Below are 20,353 nucleotides of genomic sequence, written 5' to 3'. Positions count from 1 at the left end.
ATTGTATCCAGTCACCTCCTGAGCTGCAGTCACTATTCTGCTTATATATTGTATCCAGTCACCTCCTGATCTGCAGTCACTATTCTGCTTATATATTGTATCCAGTCACCTCCTGAGCTGCAGTCACTATTCTGCTTATATATTGTATCCAGTCACCTCCTGAGCTGCAGTCACTATTCTGCTTATATATTGTATCCAGTCACCTCCTGAGCTGCAGTCACTATTCTGCTTATATATTGTATCCAGTCACCTCCTGAGCTGCAGTCACTATTCTGCTTATATATTGTATCCAGTCACCTCCTGAGCTGCAGTCACTATTCTGCTTATATATTGTATCCAGTCACCTCCTGATCTGCAGTCACTATTCTGCTTATATATTGTATCCAGTCACCTCCTGAGCTGCAGTCACTATTCTGCTTATATATTGTATCCAGTCACCTCCTGAGCTGCAGTCACTATTCTGCTTATATATTGTATCCAGTCACCTCCTGAGCTGCAGTCACTATTCTGCTTATATATTGTATCCAGTCACCTCCCGAGCTGCAGTCACTATTCTGCTTATATATTGTATTCAGTCACCTCCTGAGCTGCAGTCACTATTCTGCTTATATATTGTATCCAGTCACCTCCTGAGCTGCAGTCACTATTCTGCTTATATATTGTATCCAGTCACCTCCTGAGCTGCAGTCACTATTCTGCTTATATATTGTATCCAGTCACCTCCTGATCTGCAGTCACTATTCTGCTTATATATTGTATCCAGTCACCTTCAGAGCTGCAGTCACTATTCTGCTTATATATTGTATCCAGTCACCTCCTGATCTGCAGTCACTATTCTGCTTATATATTGTATCCAGTCACCTCCTGAGCTGCAGTCACTATTCTGCTTATATATTGTATCCAGCCATCTCCTGAGCTGCAGTCACTATTCTGCTTATATATTGTATCCAGTCACCTCCTGAGCTGCAGTCACTATTCTGCTTATATATTGTATCCAGCCATCTCCTGAGCTGCAGTCACTATTCTGCTTATATATTGTATCCAGTCACCTCCTGAGCTGCAGTCACTATTCTGCTTATATATTGTATCCAGTCACCTCCTGAGCTGCAGTCACTATTCTGCTTATATATTGTATCCAGCCACCTCCTGATCTGCAGTCACTTTTCTGCTTATATATTGTATCCAGTCACCTCCTGAGCTGCAGTCACTATTCTGCTTATATATTGTATCCAGTCACCTCCTGAGCTGCAGTCACTATTCTGCTTATATATTGTATCCAGTCACCTCCTGAGCTGCAGTCACTATTCTGCTTATATATTGTATCCAGTCACCTCCTGAGCTGCAGTCACTATTCTGCTTATATATTGTATCCAGTCACCTCCCGAGCTGCAGTCACTATTCTGCTTATATATTGTATTCAGTCACCTCCTGAGCTGCAGTCACTATTCTGCTTATATATTGTATCCAGTCACCTCCTGAGCTGCAGTCACTATTCTGCTTATATATTGTATCCAGTCACCTCCTGAGCTGCAGTCACTATTCTGCTTATATATTGTATCCAGTCACCTCCTGATCTGCAGTCACTATTCTGCTTATATATTGTATCCAGTCACCTTCAGAGCTGCAGTCACTATTCTGCTTATATATTGTATCCAGTCACCTCCTGATCTGCAGTCACTATTCTGCTTATATATTGTATCCAGTCACCTCCTGAGCTGCAGTCACTATTCTGCTTATATATTGTATCCAGCCATCTCCTGAGCTGCAGTCACTATTCTGCTTATATATTGTATCCAGTCACCTCCTGAGCTGCAGTCACTATTCTGCTTATATATTGTATCCAGCCATCTCCTGAGCTGCAGTCACTATTCTGCTTATATATTGTATCCAGTCACCTCCTGAGCTGCAGTCACTATTCTGCTTATATATTGTATCCAGTCACCTCCTGAGCTGCAGTCACTATTCTGCTTATATATTGTATCCAGCCACCTCCTGATCTGCAGTCACTTTTCTGCTTATATATTGTATCCAGTCACCTCCTGAGCTGCAGTCACTATTCTGCTTATATATTGTATCCAGTCACCTCCTGAGCTGCAGTCACTATTCTGCTTATATATTGTATCCAGCCACCTCCTGATCTGCAGTCACTTTTCTGCTTATATATTGTATTCAGTCACCTCCTGAGCTGCAGTCACTATTCTGCTTATATATTGTATCCAGTCACCTCCTGAGCTGCAGTCACTATTCTGCTTATATATTGTATCCAGTCACCTCCTGATCTGCAGTCACTATTCTGCTTATATATTGTATCCAGCCACCTCCTGAGCTGCAGTCACTATTCTGCTTATATATTGTATCCAGTCACCTCCTGAGCTGCAGTCACTATTCTGCTTATATATTGTATCCAGCCACCTCCTGAGCTGCAGTCACTATTCTGCTTATATATTGTATCCAGCCACCTCCTGAGCTGCAGTCACTTTTCTGCTTATATATTGTATTCAGTCACCTCCTGAGCTGCAGTCACTATTCTGCTTATATATTGTATCCAGTCACCTCCTGAGCTGCAGTCACTATTCTGCTTATATATTGTATCCAGTCACCTCCTGATCTGCAGTCACTATTCTGCTTATATATTGTATCCAGCCACCTCCTGAGCTGCAGTCACTATTCTGCTTATATATTGTATCCAGCCACCTCCTGAGCTGCAGTCACTATTCTGCTTATATATTGTATCCAGTCACCTCCTGAGCTGCAGTCACTATTCTGCTTATATATTGTATCCAGTCACCTCCTGAGCTGCTGTCACTATTCTGCTTATATATTGTATCCAGTCACCTCCTGAGCTGCAGTCACTATTCTGCTTATATATTGTATCCAGTCACCTCCTGAGCTGCAGTCACTATTCTGCTTATATATTGTATCCAGTCACCTCCTGAGCTGCAGTCACTATTCTGCTTATATATTGTATCCAGTCACCTCCTGATCTGCAGTCACTATTCTGCTTATATATTGTATCCAGCCACCTCCTGAGCTGCAGTCACTATTCTGCTTATATATTGTATCCAGTCACCTTCAGAGCTGCAGTCACTATTCTGCTTATATATTGTATCCAGTCACCTCCTGAGCTGCAGTCACTATTCTGCTTATATATTGTATCCAGTCACCTCCTGATCTGCAGTCACTATTCTGCTTATATATTGTATCCAGCCACCTCCTGAGCTGCAGTCACTATTCTGCTTATATATTGTATCCAGCCACCTCCTGAGCTGCAGTCACTATTCTGCTTATATATTGTATCCAGCCACCTCCTGATCTGCAGTCACTATTCTGCTTATATATTGTATCCAGCCACCTCCTGAGCTGCAGTCACTATTCTGCTTATATATTGTATCCAGTCACCTCCTGAGCTGCAGTCACTATTCTGCTTATATATTGTATCCAGTCACCTCCTGATCTGCAGTCACTATTCTGCTTATATATTGTATCCAGCCACCTCCTGATCTGCAGTCACTATTCTGCTTATATATTGTATCCAGTCACCTCCTGAGCTGCAGTCACTATTCTGCTTATATATTGTATCCAGTCACCTCCTGAGCTGCAGTCACTATTCTGCTTATATATTGTATCCAGCCACCTCCTGAGCTGCAGTCACTATTCTGCTTATATATTGTATCCAGTCACCTCCTGAGCTGCAGTCACTATTCTGCTTATATATTGTATCCAGTCACCTCCTGAGCTGCAGTCACTATTCTGCTTATATATTGTATCCAGTCACCTCCTGAGCTGCAGTCACTATTCTGCTTATATATTGTATCCAGTCACCTCCTGATCTGCAGTCACTATTCTGCTTATATATTGTATCCAGTCACCTCCTGAGCTGCAGTCACTATTCTGCTTATATATTGTATCCAGTCACCTCCTGAGCTGCAGTCACTATTCTGCTTATATATTGTATCCAGTCACCTCCTGATCTGCAGTCACTATTCTGCTTATATATTGTATCCAGTCACCTCCTGAGCTGCAGTCACTATTCTGCTTATATATTGTATCCAGTCACCTCCTGAGCTGCAGTCACTATTCTGCTTATATATTGTATCCAGTCACCTCCTGAGCTGCAGTCACTATTCTGCTTATATATTGTATCCAGTCACCTCCTGATCTGCAGTCACTATTCTGCTTATATATTGTATCCAGTCACCTCCTGAGCTGCAGTCACTATTCTGCTTATATATTGTATCCAGTCACCTCCTGAGCTGCAGTCACTATTCTGCTTATATATTGTATCCAGCCACCTCCTGAGCTGCAGTCACTATTCTGCTTATATATTGTATCCAGTCACCTCCTGAGCTGCAGTCACTATTCTGCTTATATATTGTATCCAGTCACCTCCTGAGCTGCAGTCACTATTCTGCTTATATATTGTATCCAGTCACCTCCTGAGCTGCAGTCACTATTCTGCTTATATATTGTATCCAGTCACCTCCTGAGCTGCAGTCACTATTCTGCTTATATATTGTTTCCAGTCACCTCCTGAGCTGCAGTCACTATTCTGCTTATTTATTGTATCCAGTCACCTCCTGAGCTGCAGTCACTATTCTGCTTATATATTGTATCCAGTCACCTCCTGAGCTGCAGTCACTATTCTGCTTATATATTGTATCCAGTCACCTCCTGATCTGCAGTCACTATTCTGCTTATATATTGTATCCAGTCACCTCCTGAGCTGCAGTCACTATTCTGCTTATATATTGTATCCAGTCACCTCCTGATCTGCAGTCACTATTCTGCTTATATATTGTATCCAGCCACCTCCTGAGCTGCAGTCACTATTCTGCTTATATATTGTATCCAGTCACCTCCTGATCTGCAGTCACTATTCTGCTTATATATTGTATCCAGTCACCTCCTGAGCTGCAGTCACTATTCTGCTTATATATTGTATCCAGCCACCTCCTGAGCTGCAGTCACTATTCTGCTTATATATTGTATCCAGTCACCTCCTGACCTGCAGTCACTATTCTGCTTATATATTGTATCCAGTCACCTCCTGAGCTGCAGTCACTATTCTGCTTATATATTGTATCCAGCCACCTCCTGAGCTGCAGTCACTATTCTGCTTATATATTGTATCCAGTCACCTTCAGAGCTGCAGTCACTATTCTGCTTATATATTGTATCCAGTCACCTCCTGAGCTGCAGTCACTATTCTGCTTATATATTGTATCCAGTCACCTCCTGAGCTGCAGTCACTATTCTGCTTATATATTGTATCCAGCCACCTCCTGAGCTGCAGTCACTATTCTGCTTATATATTGTATCCAGTCACCTTCAGAGCTGCAGTCACTATTCTGCTTATATATTGTATCCAGTCACCTCCTGAGCTGCAGTCACTATTCTGCTTATATATTGTATCCAGCCACCTCCTGAGCTGCAGTCACTATTCTGCTTATATATTGTATCCAGTCACCTTCAGAGCTGCAGTCACTATTCTGCTTATATATTGTATCCAGTCACCTCCTGAGCTGCAGTCACTATTCTGCTTATATATTGTATCCAGCCACCTCCTGAGCTGCAGTCACTATTCTGCTTATATATTGTATCCAGTCACCTCCTGAGCTGCAGTCACTATTCTGCTTATATATTGTATCCAGTCACCTCCTGAGCTGCAGTCACTATTCTGCTTATATATTGTATCCAGCCACCTCCTGATCTGCAGTCACTATTCTGCTTATATATTGTATCCAGCCATCTCCTGAGCTGCAGTCACTATTCTGCTTATATATTGTATCCAGTCACCTTCAGAGCTGCAGTCACTATTCTGCTTATATATTGTATCCAGTCACCTCCTGAGCTGCAGTCACTATTCTGCTTATATATTGTATCCAGTCACCTCCTGAGCTGCAGTCACTATTCTGCTTATATATTGTATCCAGCCACCTCCTGAGCTGCAGTCACTATTCTGCTTATATATTGTATCCAGTCACCTCCTGATCTGCAGTCACTATTCTGCTTATATATTGTATCCAGTCACCTCCTGAGCTGCAGTCACTATTCTGCTTATATATTGTATCCAGTCACCTCCTGAGCTGCAGTCACTATTCTGCTTATATATTGTATCCAGTCACCTCCTGAGCTGCAGTCACTATTCTGCTTATATATTGTTTCCAGTCACCTCCTGAACTGCAGTCACTATTCTGCTTATATATTGTATCCAGCCACCTCCTGAGCTTCAGTCACTATTCTGCTTATATATTGTATCCAGTCACCTCCTGAGCTGCAGTCACTATTCTGCTTATATATTGTATCCAGTCACCTTCAGAGCTGCAGTCACTATTCTGCTTATATATTGTATCCAGTCACCTCCTAATCTGCAGTCACTATTCTGCTTATATATTGTATCCAGTCACCTCCTGATCTGCAGTCACTATTCTGCTTATATATTGTATCCAGTCACCTCCTGAGCTGCAGTCACTATTCTGCTTATATATTGTATCCTGTCACCTCCTGAGCTGCAGTCACTATTCTGCTTATATATTGTATCCAGCCACCTCCTGAGCTGCAGTCACTATTCTGCTTATATATTGTATCCAGTCACCTCCTGAGCTGCAGTCACTATTCTGCTTATATATTGTATCCAGTCACCTCCTGAGCTGCAGTCACTATTCTGCTTATATATTGTATCCAGTCACCTCCTGAGCTGCAGTCACTATTCTGCTTATATATTGTATCCAGTCACCTCCTGAGCTGCAGTCACTATTCTGCTTATATATTGTATCCAGTCACCTCCTGAGCTGCAGTCACTATTCTGCTTATATATTGTATCCAGTCACCTCCTGAGCTGCAGTCACTATTCTGCTTATATATTGTATCCAGTCACCTCCTGAGCTGCAGTCACTATTCTGCTTATATATTGTATCCAGTCACCTCCCGAGCTGCAGTCACTATTCTGCTTATATATTGTATCCAGCCACCTCCTGAGCTGCAGTCACTATTCTGCTTATATATTGTATTCAGTCACCTCCTGAGCTGCAGTCACTATTCTGCTTATATATTGTATCCAGTCACCTCCTGATCTGCAGTCACTATTCTGCTTATATATTGTATCCAGTCACCTTCAGAGCTGCAGTCACTATTCTGCTTATATATTGTATCCAGTCACCTTCAGAGCTGCAGTCACTATTCTGCTTATATATTGTATCCAGCCACGTCCTGATCTGCAGTCACTATTCTGCTTATATATTGTATCCAGCCACCTCCTGAGCTGCAGTCACTATTCTGCTTATATATTGTATCCAGTCACCTCCTGATCTGCAGTCACTATTCTGCTTATATATTGTATCCAGTCACCTTCAGAGCTGCAGTCACTATTCTGCTTATTTATTGTATCCAGTCACCTTCAGAGCTGCAGTCACTATTCTGCTTATATATTGTATCCAGTCACCTCCTGAGCTGCAGTCACTATTCTGCTTATATATTGTATCCAGTCACCTTCAGAGCTGCAGTCACTATTCTGCTTATATATTGTATCCAGTCACCTCCTGAGCTGCAGTCACTATTCTGCTTATATATTGTATCCAGTCACCTCCTGAGCTGCAGTCACTATTCTGCTTATATATTGTATCCAGTCACCTCCTGATCTGCAGTCACTATTCTGCTTATATATTGTATCCAGCCACCTCCTGAGCTGCAGTCACTATTCTGCTTATATATTGTATCCAGTCACCTTCAGAGCTGCAGTCACTATTCTGCTTATATATTGTATCCAGTCACCTCCTGAGCTGGTGTCACTATTCTGCTTATATATTGTATCCAGCCACCTCCTGAGCTGCAGTCACTATTCTGCTTATATATTGTATCCAGTCACCTCCTGATCTGCAGTCACTATTCTGCTTATATATTGTATCCAGCCACCTCCTGAGCTGCAGTCACTATTCTGCTTATATATTGTATCCAGTCACCTTCAGAGCTGCAGTCGCTATTCTGCTTATATATTGTATCCAGCCACCTCCTGAGCTGGTGTCACTATTCTGCTTATATATTGTATCCAGTCACCTCCTGAGCTGCAGTCACTATTCTGCTTATATATTGTATCCAGCCACCTTCAGAGCTGCAGTCACTATTCTGCTTATATATTGTATCCAGCCACCTCCTGAGCTGCAGTCGCTATTCTGCTTATATATTGTATCCAGTCACCTTCAGAGCTGCAGTCACTATTCTGCTTATATATTGTATCCAGCCACCTCCTGAGCTGCAGTCACTATTCTGCTTATATATTGTATCCAGTCACCTTCAGAGCTGCAGTCACTATTCTGCTTATATATTGTATCCAGTCACCTCCTGAGCTGCAGTCACTATTCTGCTTATATATTGTATCCAGTCACCTCCTGAGCTGCAGTCACTATTCTGCTTATATATTGTATCCAGTCACCTCCTGAGCTGCAGTCACTATTCTGCTTATATATTGTATCCAGCCACCTCCTGAGCTGCAGTCACTATTCTGCTTATATATTGTATCCAGCCACCTCCCGAGCTGCAGTCACTATTCTGCTTATATATTGTATCCAGTCACCTCCTGATCTGCAGTCACTATTCTGCTTATATATTGTATCCAGCCACCTCCTGAGCTGCAGTCACTATTCTGCTTATATATTGTATCCAGCCACCTCCTGAGCTGCAGTCACTATTCTGCTTATATATTGTATCCAGCCACCTCCCGAGCTGCAGTCACTATTCTGCTTATATATTGTATCCAGTCACCTCCTGATCTGCAGTCACTATTCTGCTTATATATTGTATCCAGTCACCTCCTGAGCTGCAGTCACTATTCTGCTTATATATTGTATCCAGTCACCTCCTGAGCTGCAGTCACTATTCTGCTTATATATTGTATCCAGTCACCTCCTGAGCTGCAGTCACTATTCTGCTTGTATATTGTATCCAGTCACCTCCTGAGCTGCTGTCACTATTCTGCTTATATATTGTATCCAGTCACCTCCTGAGCTGCAGTCACTATTCTGCTTATATATTGTATCCAGTCACCTCCTGATCTGCAGTCACTATTCTGCTTATATATTGTATCCAGTCACCTCCTGAGCTGCAGTCACTATTCTGCTTATATATTGTATCCAGCCACCTCCTGAGCTGCAGTCACTATTCTGCTTATATATTGTATCCAGTCACCTTCAGAGCTGCAGTCACTATTCTGCTTATATATTGTATCCAGTCACCTCCTGAGCTGCAGTCACTATTCTGCTTATATATTGTATCCAGTCACCTCCTGATGTGCAGTCACTATTCTGCTCATATATTGTATCCAGTCACCTCCTGATCTGCAGTCACTATTCTGCTTATATATTGTATCCAGTCACCTCCTGAGCTGCAGTCACTATTCTGCTTATATATTGTATCCAGCCACCTCCTGAGCTGCAGTCACTATTCTGCTTATATATTGTATTCAGTCACCTCCTGAGCTGCAGTCACTATTCTGCTTATATATTGTATCCAGTCACCTCCTGATCTGCAGTCACTATTCTGCTTATATATTGTATCCAGCCACCTCCTGAGCTGCAGTTACTATTCTGCTTATATATTGTATTCAGTCACCTCCTGAGCTGCAGTCACTATTCTGCTTATATATTGTATCCAGTCACCTCCTGAGCTGCAGTCACTATTCTGCTTATATATTGTATCCAGTCACCTCCTGATCTGCAGTCACTATTCTGCTTATATATTGTATCCAGCCACCTCCTGAGCTGCAGTCACTATTCTGCTTATATATTGTATCCAGTCACCTTCAGAGCTGCAGTCACTATTCTGCTTATATATTGTATCCAGTCACCTCCTGAGCTGGTGTCACTATTCTGCTTATATATTGTATCCAGTCACCTCCTGAGCTGCAGTCACTATTCTGCTTATATATTGTATCCAGCCACCTCCTGACCTGCAGTCACTATTCTGCTTATATATTGTATCCAGTCACCTCCTGAGCTGCAGTCACTATTCTGCTTATATATTGTATCCAGTCACCTCCTGATCTGCAGTCACTATTCTGCTCATATATTGTATCCAGTCACCTCCTGAGCTGCAGTCACTATTCTGCTTATATATTGTATCCAGTCACCTCCTGAGCTGCAGTCACTATTCTGCTTATATATTGTATCCAGCCACCTCCTGAGCTGCAGTCACTATTCTGCTTATATATTGTATCCAGTCACCTTCAGAGCTGCAGTCACTATTCTGCTTATATATTGTATCCAGTCACCTCCTGAGCTGCAGTCACTATTCTGCTTATATATTGTATCCAGTCACCTCCTGATCTGCAGTCACTATTCTGCTTATATATTGTATCCAGTCACCTCCTGAGCTGCAGTCACTATTCTGCTCATATATTGTATCCAGTCACCTCCTGAGCTGCAGTCACTATTCTGCTTATATATTGTATCCAGTCACCTACTGATCTGCAGTCACTATTCTGCTTATATATTGTATCCAGTCACCTCCTGAGCTGCAGTCACTATTCTGCTTATATATTGTATCCAGTCACCTTCAGAGCTGCAGTCACTATTCTGCTTATATATTGTATCCAGTCACCTCCTGAGCTGCAGTCACTATTCTGCTTATATATTGTATCCAGCCACCTCCTGAGCTGCAGTCACTATTCTGCTTATATATTGTATCCAGCCACCTCCTGAGCTCCAGTCACTATTCTGCTTATATATTGTATCCAGTCACCTTCAGAGCTGCAGTCACTATTCTGCTTATATATTGTATCCAGCCACCTCCTGAGCTGCAGTCACTATTCTGCTTATATATTGTATTCAGTCACCTCCTGAGCTGCAGTCACTATTCTGCTTATATATTGTATCCAGCCACCTCCTGAGCTGCAGTCACTATTCTGCTTATATATTGTATTCAGTCACCTCCTGAGCTGCAGTCACTATTCTGCTTATATATTGTATCCAGTCACCTCCTGAGCTGCAGTCACTATTCTGCTTATATATTGTATTCAGTCACCTCCTGAGCTGCAGTCACTATTCTGCTTATATATTGTATCCAGTCACCTCCTGAGCTGCAGTCACTATTCTGCTTATATATTGTATCCAGTCACCTCCTGATCTGCAGTCACTATTCTGCTTATATATTGTATCCAGCCACCTCCTGAGCTGCAGTCACTATTCTGCTTATATATTGTATCCAGTCACCTTCAGAGCTGCAGTCACTATTCTGCTTATATATTGTATCCAGTCACCTCCTGAGCTGGTGTCACTATTCTGCTTATATATTGTATCCAGTCACCTCCTGAGCTGCAGTCACTATTCTGCTTATATATTGTATCCAGCCACCTCCTGAGCTGCAGTCACTATTCTGCTTATATATTGTATCCAGTCACCTCCTGATCTGCAGTCACTATTCTGCTTATATATTGTATCCAGCCACCTCCTGAGCTGCAGTCACTATTCTGCTTATATATTGTATCCAGTCACCTTCAGAGCTGCAGTCACTATTCTGCTTATATATTGTATCCAGTCACCTTCAGAGCTGCAGTCACTATACTGCTTATATATTGTATCCAGTCACCTCCTGAGCTGCAGTCACTATTCTGCTTATATATTGTATCCAGTCACCTCCTGATCTGCAGTCACTATTCTGCTCATATATTGTATCCAGTCACCTCCTGAGCTGCAGTCACTATTCTGCTTATATATTGTATCCAGCCACCTCCTGAGCTGCAGTCACTATTCTGCTTATATATTGTATCCAGCCACCTCCTGATCTGCAGTCACTATTCTGCTCATATATTGTATCCAGTCACCTCCTGAGCTGCAGTCACTATTCTGCTTATATATTGTATCCAGCCACCTCCTGAGCTGCAGTCACTATTCTGCTTATATATTGTATCCAGCCACCTCCTGAGCTGCTGTCACTATTCTGCTTATATATTGTATCCAGTCACCTCCTGAGCTGCAGTCACTATTCTGCTTATATATTGTATCCAGTCACCTCCTGAGCTGCAGTCACTATTCTGCTTATATATTGTATCCAGTCACCTCCTGAGCTGCAGTCACTATTCTGCTTATATATTGTATCCAGTCACCTCCTGAGCTGCTGTCACTATTCTGCTTATATATTGTATCCAGTCACCTCCTGAGCTGCAGTCACTATTCTGCTTATATATTGTATCCAGTCACCTCCTGAGCTGCAGTCACTATTCTGCTTATATATTGTATCCAGTCACCTCCTGAGCTGCTGTCACTATTCTGCTTATATATTGTATCCAGTCACCTCCTGAGCTGCTGTCACTATTCTGCTTATATATTGTATCCAGTCACCTCCTGAGCTGCAGTCACTATTCTGCTTATATATTGTATCCAGTCACCTCCTGAGCTGCAGTCACTATTCTGCTTATATATTGTATCCAGCCACCTCCTGAGCTGCTGTCACTATTCTGCTTATATATTGTATCCAGTCACCTCCTGAGCTGCAGTCACTATTCTGCTTATATATTGTATCCAGTCACCTCCTGAGCTGCAGTCACTATTCTGCTTATATATTGTATCCAGTCACCTCCTGAGCTGCAGTCACTATTCTGCTTATATATTGTATCCAGTCACCTCCTGAGCTGCAGTCACTATTCTGCTTATATATTGTATCCAGCCACCTCCTGAGCTGCAGTCACTATTCTGCTTATATATTGTATTCAGTCACCTCCTGAGCTGCAGTCACTATTCTGCTTATATATTGTATCCAGTCACCTCCTGAGCTGCAGTCACTATTCTGCTTATATATTGTATCCAGTCACCTCCTGATCTGCAGTCACTATTCTGCTTATATATTGTATCCAGCCACCTCCTGAGCTGCAGTCACTATTCTGCTTATATATTGTATCCAGTCACCTTCAGAGCTGCAGTCACTATTCTGCTTATATATTGTATCCAGTCACCTCCTGAGCTGGTGTCACTATTCTGCTTATATATTGTATCCAGTCACCTCCTGAGCTGCAGTCACTATTCTGCTTATATATTGTATCCAGTCACCTCCTGAGCTGCAGTCACTATTCTGCTTATATATTGTATCCAGTCACCTCCTGATCTGCAGTCACTATTCTGCTTATATATTGTATCCAGCCACCTCCTGAGCTGCAGTCACTATTCTGCTTATATATTGTATCCAGTCACCTTCAGAGCTGCAGTCACTATTCTGCTTATATATTGTATCCAGTCACCTCCTGAGCTGCAGTCACTATTCTGCTTATATATTGTATCCAGCCACCTCCTGAGCTGCAGTCACTATTCTGCTTATATATTGTATCCAGTCACCTTCAGAGCTGCAGTCACTATTCTGCTTATATATTGTATCCAGTCACCTCCTGAGCTGCAGTCACTATTCTGCTTATATATTGTATCCAGTCACCTTCAGAGCTGCAGTCACTATTCTGCTCATATATTGTATCCAGTCACCTCCTGAGCTGCAGTCACTATTCTGCTCATATATTGTATCCAGTCACCTCCTGAGCTGCAGTCACTATTCTGCTCATATATTGTATCCAGCCACCTCCTGATCTGCAGTCACTATTCTGCTTATATATTGTATCCAGTCACCTTCAGAGCTGCAGTCACTATTCTGCTTATATATTGTATCCAGCCACCTCCTGAGCTGCAGTCACTATTCTGCTCATATATTGTATCCAGTCACCTCCTGAGCTGCAGTCACTATTCTGCTTATATATTGTATCCAGTCACCTCCTGATCTGCAGTCACTATTCTGCTTATATATTGTATCCAGTCACCTTCAGAGCTGCAGTCACTATTCTGCTTATATATTGTATCCAGTCACCTCCTGAGCTGCAGTCACTATTCTGCTTATATATTGTATCCAGCCACCTCCTGAGCTGCAGTCACTATTCTGCTTATATATTGTATCCAGTCACCTTCAGAGCTGCAGTCACTATTCTGCTTATATATTGTATCCAGTCACCTCCTGAGCTGCAGTCACTATTCTGCTTATATATTGTATCCAGTCACCTCCTGAGCTGCAGTCAGTATTCTGCTTATATATTGTATCCAGTCACCTCCTGAGCTGCAGTCACTATTCTGCTTATATATTGTATCCAGTCACCTCCTGATCTGCAGTCACTATTCTGCTTATATATTGTATCCAGTCACTTCCTGAGCTGCAGTCACTATTCTGCTTATATATTGTATCCAGTCACCTGAGCTGCAGTCACTATTCTGCTTATATATTGAATCCAGCCACCTCCTGAGCTGCAGTCACTATTCTGCTTATATATTGTATCCAGTCACCTGAGCTGCAGTCACTATTCTGCTTATATATTGAATCCAGCCACCTCCTGAGCTGCAGTCACTATTCTGCTTATATATTGTATCCAGTCACATCCTGAGCTGCAGTCACTATTCTGCTTATATATTGTATCCAGTCACCTCCCGAGCTGCAGTCACTATTCTGCTTATATATTGTATCCAGTCACCTCCTGAGCTGCAGTCACTATTCTGCTTATATATTGTATCCAGTCACCTCCTGAGCTGCAGTCACTATTCTGCTTATATTTTGTATCCAGTCACCTCCTGAGCTGCAGTCACTATTCTGCTTATATATTGTATCCAGTCACCTCCTGAGCTGCAGTCACTATTCTGCTTATATATTGTATCCAGTCACCTCCTGAGCTGCAGTCACTATTCTGCTTATATATTGTATCCAGCCACCTCCTGAGCTGCAGTCACTATTCTGCTTATATATTGTATCCAGTCACCTCCTGAGCTGCAGTCACTATTCTGCTTATATATTGTATCCAGTCACCTCCTGAGCTGCAGTCACTATTCTGCTTATATATTGTATCCAGTCACCTCCTGAGCTGCAGTCACTATTCTGCTTATATTTTGTATCCAGTCACCTCCTGAGCTGCAGTCACTATTCTGCTTATATATTGTATCCAGTCACCTCCTGAGCTGCAGTCACTATTCTGCTTATATATTGTATCCAGTCACCTCCTGAGCTGCAGTCACTATTCTGCTTATATATTGTATCCAGTCACCTCCTGAGCTGCAGTCACTATTCTGCTTATATATTGTATCCAGTCACCTCCTGAGCTGCAGTCACTATTCTGCTTATATATTGTATCCAGTCACCTCCTGAGCTGCAGTCACTATTTAGAAGTATTTTCCCCTCCTGCGATGCGGTTTCTTCTCTCTTCCTGCACAGGCTTCCTTACAAGACGAACAATTGTCCCGGCTGGAGGGAGAGGTCCTGTCAGACATGTTTGCCTTCCTCTGTAAGGAGCTGGTCCGGCTGCAGGAGGAGCGCAGGATCCACGCCTTCGCTATGCTTGCCGAGCGCCATCGACGCATCAGAGAAGCCGAAGAGAGTGGACGGAGACAGGAGGAGGAGCGGCGCCGGCGGGAGGAGGACGAGATCTTCAGACAGGTCGGCTCAGAAATATCTACACGTTCGCTGCCGTGACTGACACATATTTTGTTTTTCACATTTTTAGTGTTTTTTGCTCTTTAGTCGCTGTTTCTATGGTTACTGACCGATAATTATAAACATTCCACACATTGTTACATTATTGACAAATCCATGAAGTTACTGTGACGCCCCAATATTCCCAACAGCTCTGCCCCTTATTCTCCACACTCCTGCCCCTTATTCTCCTCACTCCTGCCCCTTATTCCTCCACACTCCTGCCCTTTATTCTCCACACTCCTGCCCCTTATTCTCCACACTCCTGCCCCTTATCCTCCGCACTCCTGCCCCTTATTCTCCTCACTCCTGCCCCTTATTCTCCGCACTCCTGCCCCTTATTCTCCACACTCCTGCCCCTTATTCTCCTCACTCCTGCCCCTTATTCTCCGCACTCCTGCCCCTTATTCTCCACACTCCTGCCCCTTATTCTCCACACTCCTGCCCCTTATTCCTCCACACTCCTGCCCCTTATTCTCCGCACTCCTGCCCCTTATTCTCCACACTCCCGCCCCTTATTCTCCACACTCCCGCCCCTTATTCTCCACACTCCCGCCCCTTATTCTCCACACTCCCGCCCCTTATTCTCCACACTCCCGCCCCTTATTCTCCGCACTCCCGCCCCTTATTCTCCACACTCCCGCCCCTTATTCTCCACACTCCCGCCCCTTGTTCCTCCACACTCCCGCCCCTTGTTCCTCCACACTCCTGCCCCTTATTCTCCACACTCCCGCCCCTTATTCTCCACACTCCCGCCCCTTATTCTCCACACTCCCGCCCCTTGTTCCTCCACACTCCTGCCCCTTGTTCCTCCACACTCCTGCCCCTTGTTCCTCCACACTCCTGCCCCTTGTTCCTCCATACTCCTGCCCCTTGTTCCTCCATACTCCTGCCCCTTATTCTCCGCACTCCTGCCCCTTATTCTCCACACTCCTGCCCCTTATTCTCCACACTCCCGCCCCTTATTCTCCACACTCCTGCCCCTTATTCTCCACATTCCTGCCCCTTATTCCCCGCACTTCTGCCCCTTATTCCCCGCACTCCTGCCCCTTATTCTCCACACTTCTACTCCTTATTCTTATACTCCTGCCCCTTATTCTCCACACTCCTGCCCCTTATTCTCTGCACTCCCGCCCCTTATTCTCCACACTTCTGCCCCTTATTCTCCGCATTCCTGCCCCTTATTCTCCGCATTCCTGCCCCTTATTCTCCACATTCCTGCCCCTTATTCTCCGCACTCCCGCCCCTTATTCTCCGCACTCCCGCCCCTTATTCTCCGCACTCCCGCCCCTTATTCTCCGCACTCCCGCCCCTTATTCTCCGCACTCCCGCCCCTTATTCTCCGCACTCCCGCCCCTTATTCTCTGCACTCCCGCCCCTTATTCTCCACACTCCCGCCCCTTATTCTCCACACTCCCGCCCCTTATTCTCCACACTCCCGCCCCTTATTCTCCACACTCCCGCCCCTTATTCTCCGCACTCCTGCCCCTTATTCTCCACACTCCTGCCCCTTATTCTCCACACTCCCGCCCCTTATTCTCCACACTCCCGCCCCTTATTCTCCACATTCCTGCCCCTTATTCCCCGCACTTCTGCCCCTTATTCCCCGCACTCCTGCCCCTTATTATCCACACTTCTACTCCTTATTCTTATACTCCTGCCCCTTATTCTCCACACTCCTGCCCCTTATTCTCTGCACTCCCGCCCCTTATTCTCCACACTTCTGCCCCTTATTCTCCGCATTCCTGCCCCTTATTCTCCACATTCCTGCCCCTTATTCTCCACATTCCTGCCCCTTATTCTCCGCACTCCCGCCCCTTATTCTCCGCACTCCCGCCCCTTATTCTCCGCACTCCCGCCCCTTATTCTCCGCACTCCCGCCCCTTATTCTCCGCACTCCCGCCCCTTATTCTCCACACTCCCGCCCCTTATTCTCCACACTCCCGCCCCTTATTCTCCACACTCCCGCCCCTTATTCTCCACACTCCCGCCCCTTATTCTCCGCACTCCTGCCCCTTATTCTCCACACTCCCGCCCCTTATTCTCCACACTCCCGCCCCTTATTCTCCACACTCCTGCCCCTTGTTCCTCCACACTCCTGCCCCTTGTTCCTCCACACTCCTGCCCCTTATTCTCCGCACTCCTGCCCCTTATTCTCCACACTCCCGCCCCTTATTCTCCACACTCCCGCCCCTTATTCTCCACACTCCTGACCCTTATTCTCCACATTCCTGCCCCTTATTCCCCGCACTTCTGCCCCTTATTCCCCGCACTCCTGCCCTTTATTCCCCGCACTCCTGCCCCTTATTCTCCACACTTCTACTCCTTATTCTTATACTCCTGCCCCTTATTCTCCACACTCCTGCCCCTTATTGTCCGCACTCCCGCCCCTTATTCTCCGCACTCCCGCCCCTTATTCTCTGCACTCCCGCCCCTTATTCTCCGCACTTCTGCCCCTTATTCTCCGCATTCCTGCCCCTTATTCTCCGCATTCCTGCCCCTTATTCTCCACATTCCTGCCCCTTATTCCCCGCACTCCTGCCCCTTATTCCCCGCACTCCTGCCCCTTATTCTGCACACTCCCGCCCCTTATTCTCCTCACTCCCGCCCCTTATTCTCCGCACTCCCGCCCCTTATTCTCCGCACTCCCGCCCCTTATTCTCCGCACTCCCGCCCCTTATTCTCCACACTCCCGCCCCTTATTCTCCACACTCCCGCCCCTTATTCTCCACACTCCCGCCCCTTATTCTCCGCACTCCCGCCCCTTATTCTCCGCACTCCCGCCCCTTATTCTCCGCACTCCCGCCCCTTATTCTCCACACTCCCGCCCCTTATTCTCCACACTCCCGCCCCTTATTCTCCTCACTCCCGCCCCTTATTCTCCGCACTCCCGCCCCTTATTCTCCGCACTCCCGCCCCTTATTCTCCGCACTCCCGCCCCTTATTCTCCACACTCCCGCCCCTTATTCTCCACACTCCCGCCCCTTATTCTCCACACTCCCGCCCCTTATTCCCCGCACTCCTGCCCCTTATTCCCCGCACTCCTGCCCCTTATTCTGCACACTCCCGCCCCTTATTCTCCTCACTCCCGCCCCTTATTCTCCGCACTCCCGCCCCTTATTCTCCGCACTCCCGCCCCTTATTCTCCGCACTCCTGCCCCTTATTCTCCGCACTCCCGCCCCTTATTCTCCGCTCTCCCGCCCCTTATTCTCTGCACTCCCGCCCCTTATTCTCTGCACTCCCGCCCCTTATTCTCCGCACTCCCGCCCCTTATTCTCTGCACTCCTGCCCCTTATTCTCCGCACTCCTGCCCCTTATTCTCCACACTCCTGCCCCTTATTCTCCACATTCCTGCCCCTTATTCCCCACACTCCTGCCCCTTATTCTCCATACTCCCGCCCCTTATTCTCCTCACTCCCGCCCCTTATTCTCCATACTCCCGCCCCTTATTCTCCATACTCCCGCCCCTTATTCTCCTCACTCCCGCCCCTTATTCTCCACACTGCTGCCCCTTATTCTCCATACTCCCGCCCCTTATTCTCCATACTCCCGCCCCTTATTCTCCTCACTCCCGCCCCTTATTCTCTGCACTCCTGCCCCTTATTCTCTGCACTCCCGCCCCTTATTCCCCGTTTTATTAGTGTTTTACTTGTTATGTTTTATATAGTTCTGCTAACTTGTCAGTATGTGCACTAGATTCACTTGTAAAATGTCCAGCATTCCACTAATCTGTATCTCAGAATATCTGTATCAGGAGTATCTAACCATTGTTCCAACAGCCAATAATCTCATGATGTGTGTGTAGATTGTAGACACAGTGGAGCCGTCACCACAGGGGGTCTTACATGCAGTCTTAGAGGAAGGCTTCTAGAATATTCTTCATTGTTTTTAGCTAACAGTAAATGCTTAAGGGGAGGGTGATCACTTCTGACCTGGGAGGGGATTGATCCCAGTGAAAGAAAGGAGAGTCATGTTTTAGAAAGAGTTGTGTGGAAGGATTGAAGAAAGAGGATGGATTATGTCGTTTGGATTTAAACTTTCTTACAAGGACGGCTGCTACTGGATACCTGCGCTTTCATCGTTTTATCTGCCGTCTAGAGGATCGTGGACTGTGGCTACAGACTATACTGGCTGGCGATACGAAATCTGTGGGACAACCAAAAGTTGGGAGACAGTGAGTATGGCCTTATACACTGCTCAAAAAATAAAGGGAGCACTCAAATAACACAACCTAGATCAGAATGAATGAAATCTTCTCAGTGAATACTTTGTTCTGTAGAAAGCTGAATGTGCTGACAACAAAATCACACAAAAATCATCAAGGAAATCATATTTATTAACCAATGGAGGCCTGGATGTGGAGTCACCCCCAAAATTAAAGTGGAAAAACACACTACAGGCTGATCCAACTGTGATGTAATGTCCTTAAAACAAGTCACAATGAGGCTGAGTATTGTGTGTGGCCTCCACGTGCCTGTATGACCTCCCTACAATGCCTGGGCATGCTCCTGATGAGGCTGAGTATTGTGTGTGGCCTCCACAAACCTGTATGACCTCCCTACAACGCCAGGGCATGCTCCTGATGAGGCTGAGTATTGTGTGTGGCCTCCACGTGCCTGTATGACCTCCCTACAACGCCTGGGCATGCTCCTGATGAGGCTGAGTATTGTGTGTGGCCTCCACGTGCCTGTATGACCTCCCTACAACGCCTGGGCATGCTCCTGATGAGGCTGAGTATTGTGTGTGGCCTCCACATGCCTGTATGACCTCCCTACAATGCCTGGGCATGCTCCTGATGAGGCTGAGTATTGTGTGTGGCCTCCACGTGCCTGTATGACCTCCCTACAACGCCTGGGCATGCTCCTGATGAGGCTGAGT

The 20,353-nt window shown here is 45.5% G+C and overlaps 1 protein-coding gene across 1 annotated transcript in view; it reads left to right on the top strand.

The window, feature by feature from the left end:
• CFAP91 (cilia and flagella associated protein 91) overlaps positions 1-20,353 on the top strand; it is a 176,837-nt gene that overhangs the window by 142,323 nt on the left and 14,161 nt on the right. The window contains exon 14 of the mRNA XM_073668721.1: positions 15,217-15,438. Within this exon, the coding sequence (XP_073524822.1) occupies positions 15,217-15,438 (222 nt within the window). The remainder of the gene's footprint in view (positions 1-15,216; positions 15,439-20,353) is intronic.

This window comes from Phyllobates terribilis, unplaced genomic scaffold, assembly GCF_046119375.1.
Source record: "Phyllobates terribilis strain yellow unplaced genomic scaffold, ASM4611937v1 Scaffold_2__4_contigs__length_985480577, whole genome shotgun sequence".
NCBI lineage: Eukaryota > Metazoa > Chordata > Amphibia > Anura > Dendrobatidae > Phyllobates > Phyllobates terribilis.
The sequence above is the reverse complement of the archived record's forward strand: the minus strand, read 5'-3'. Positions and strand labels throughout refer to the sequence as shown.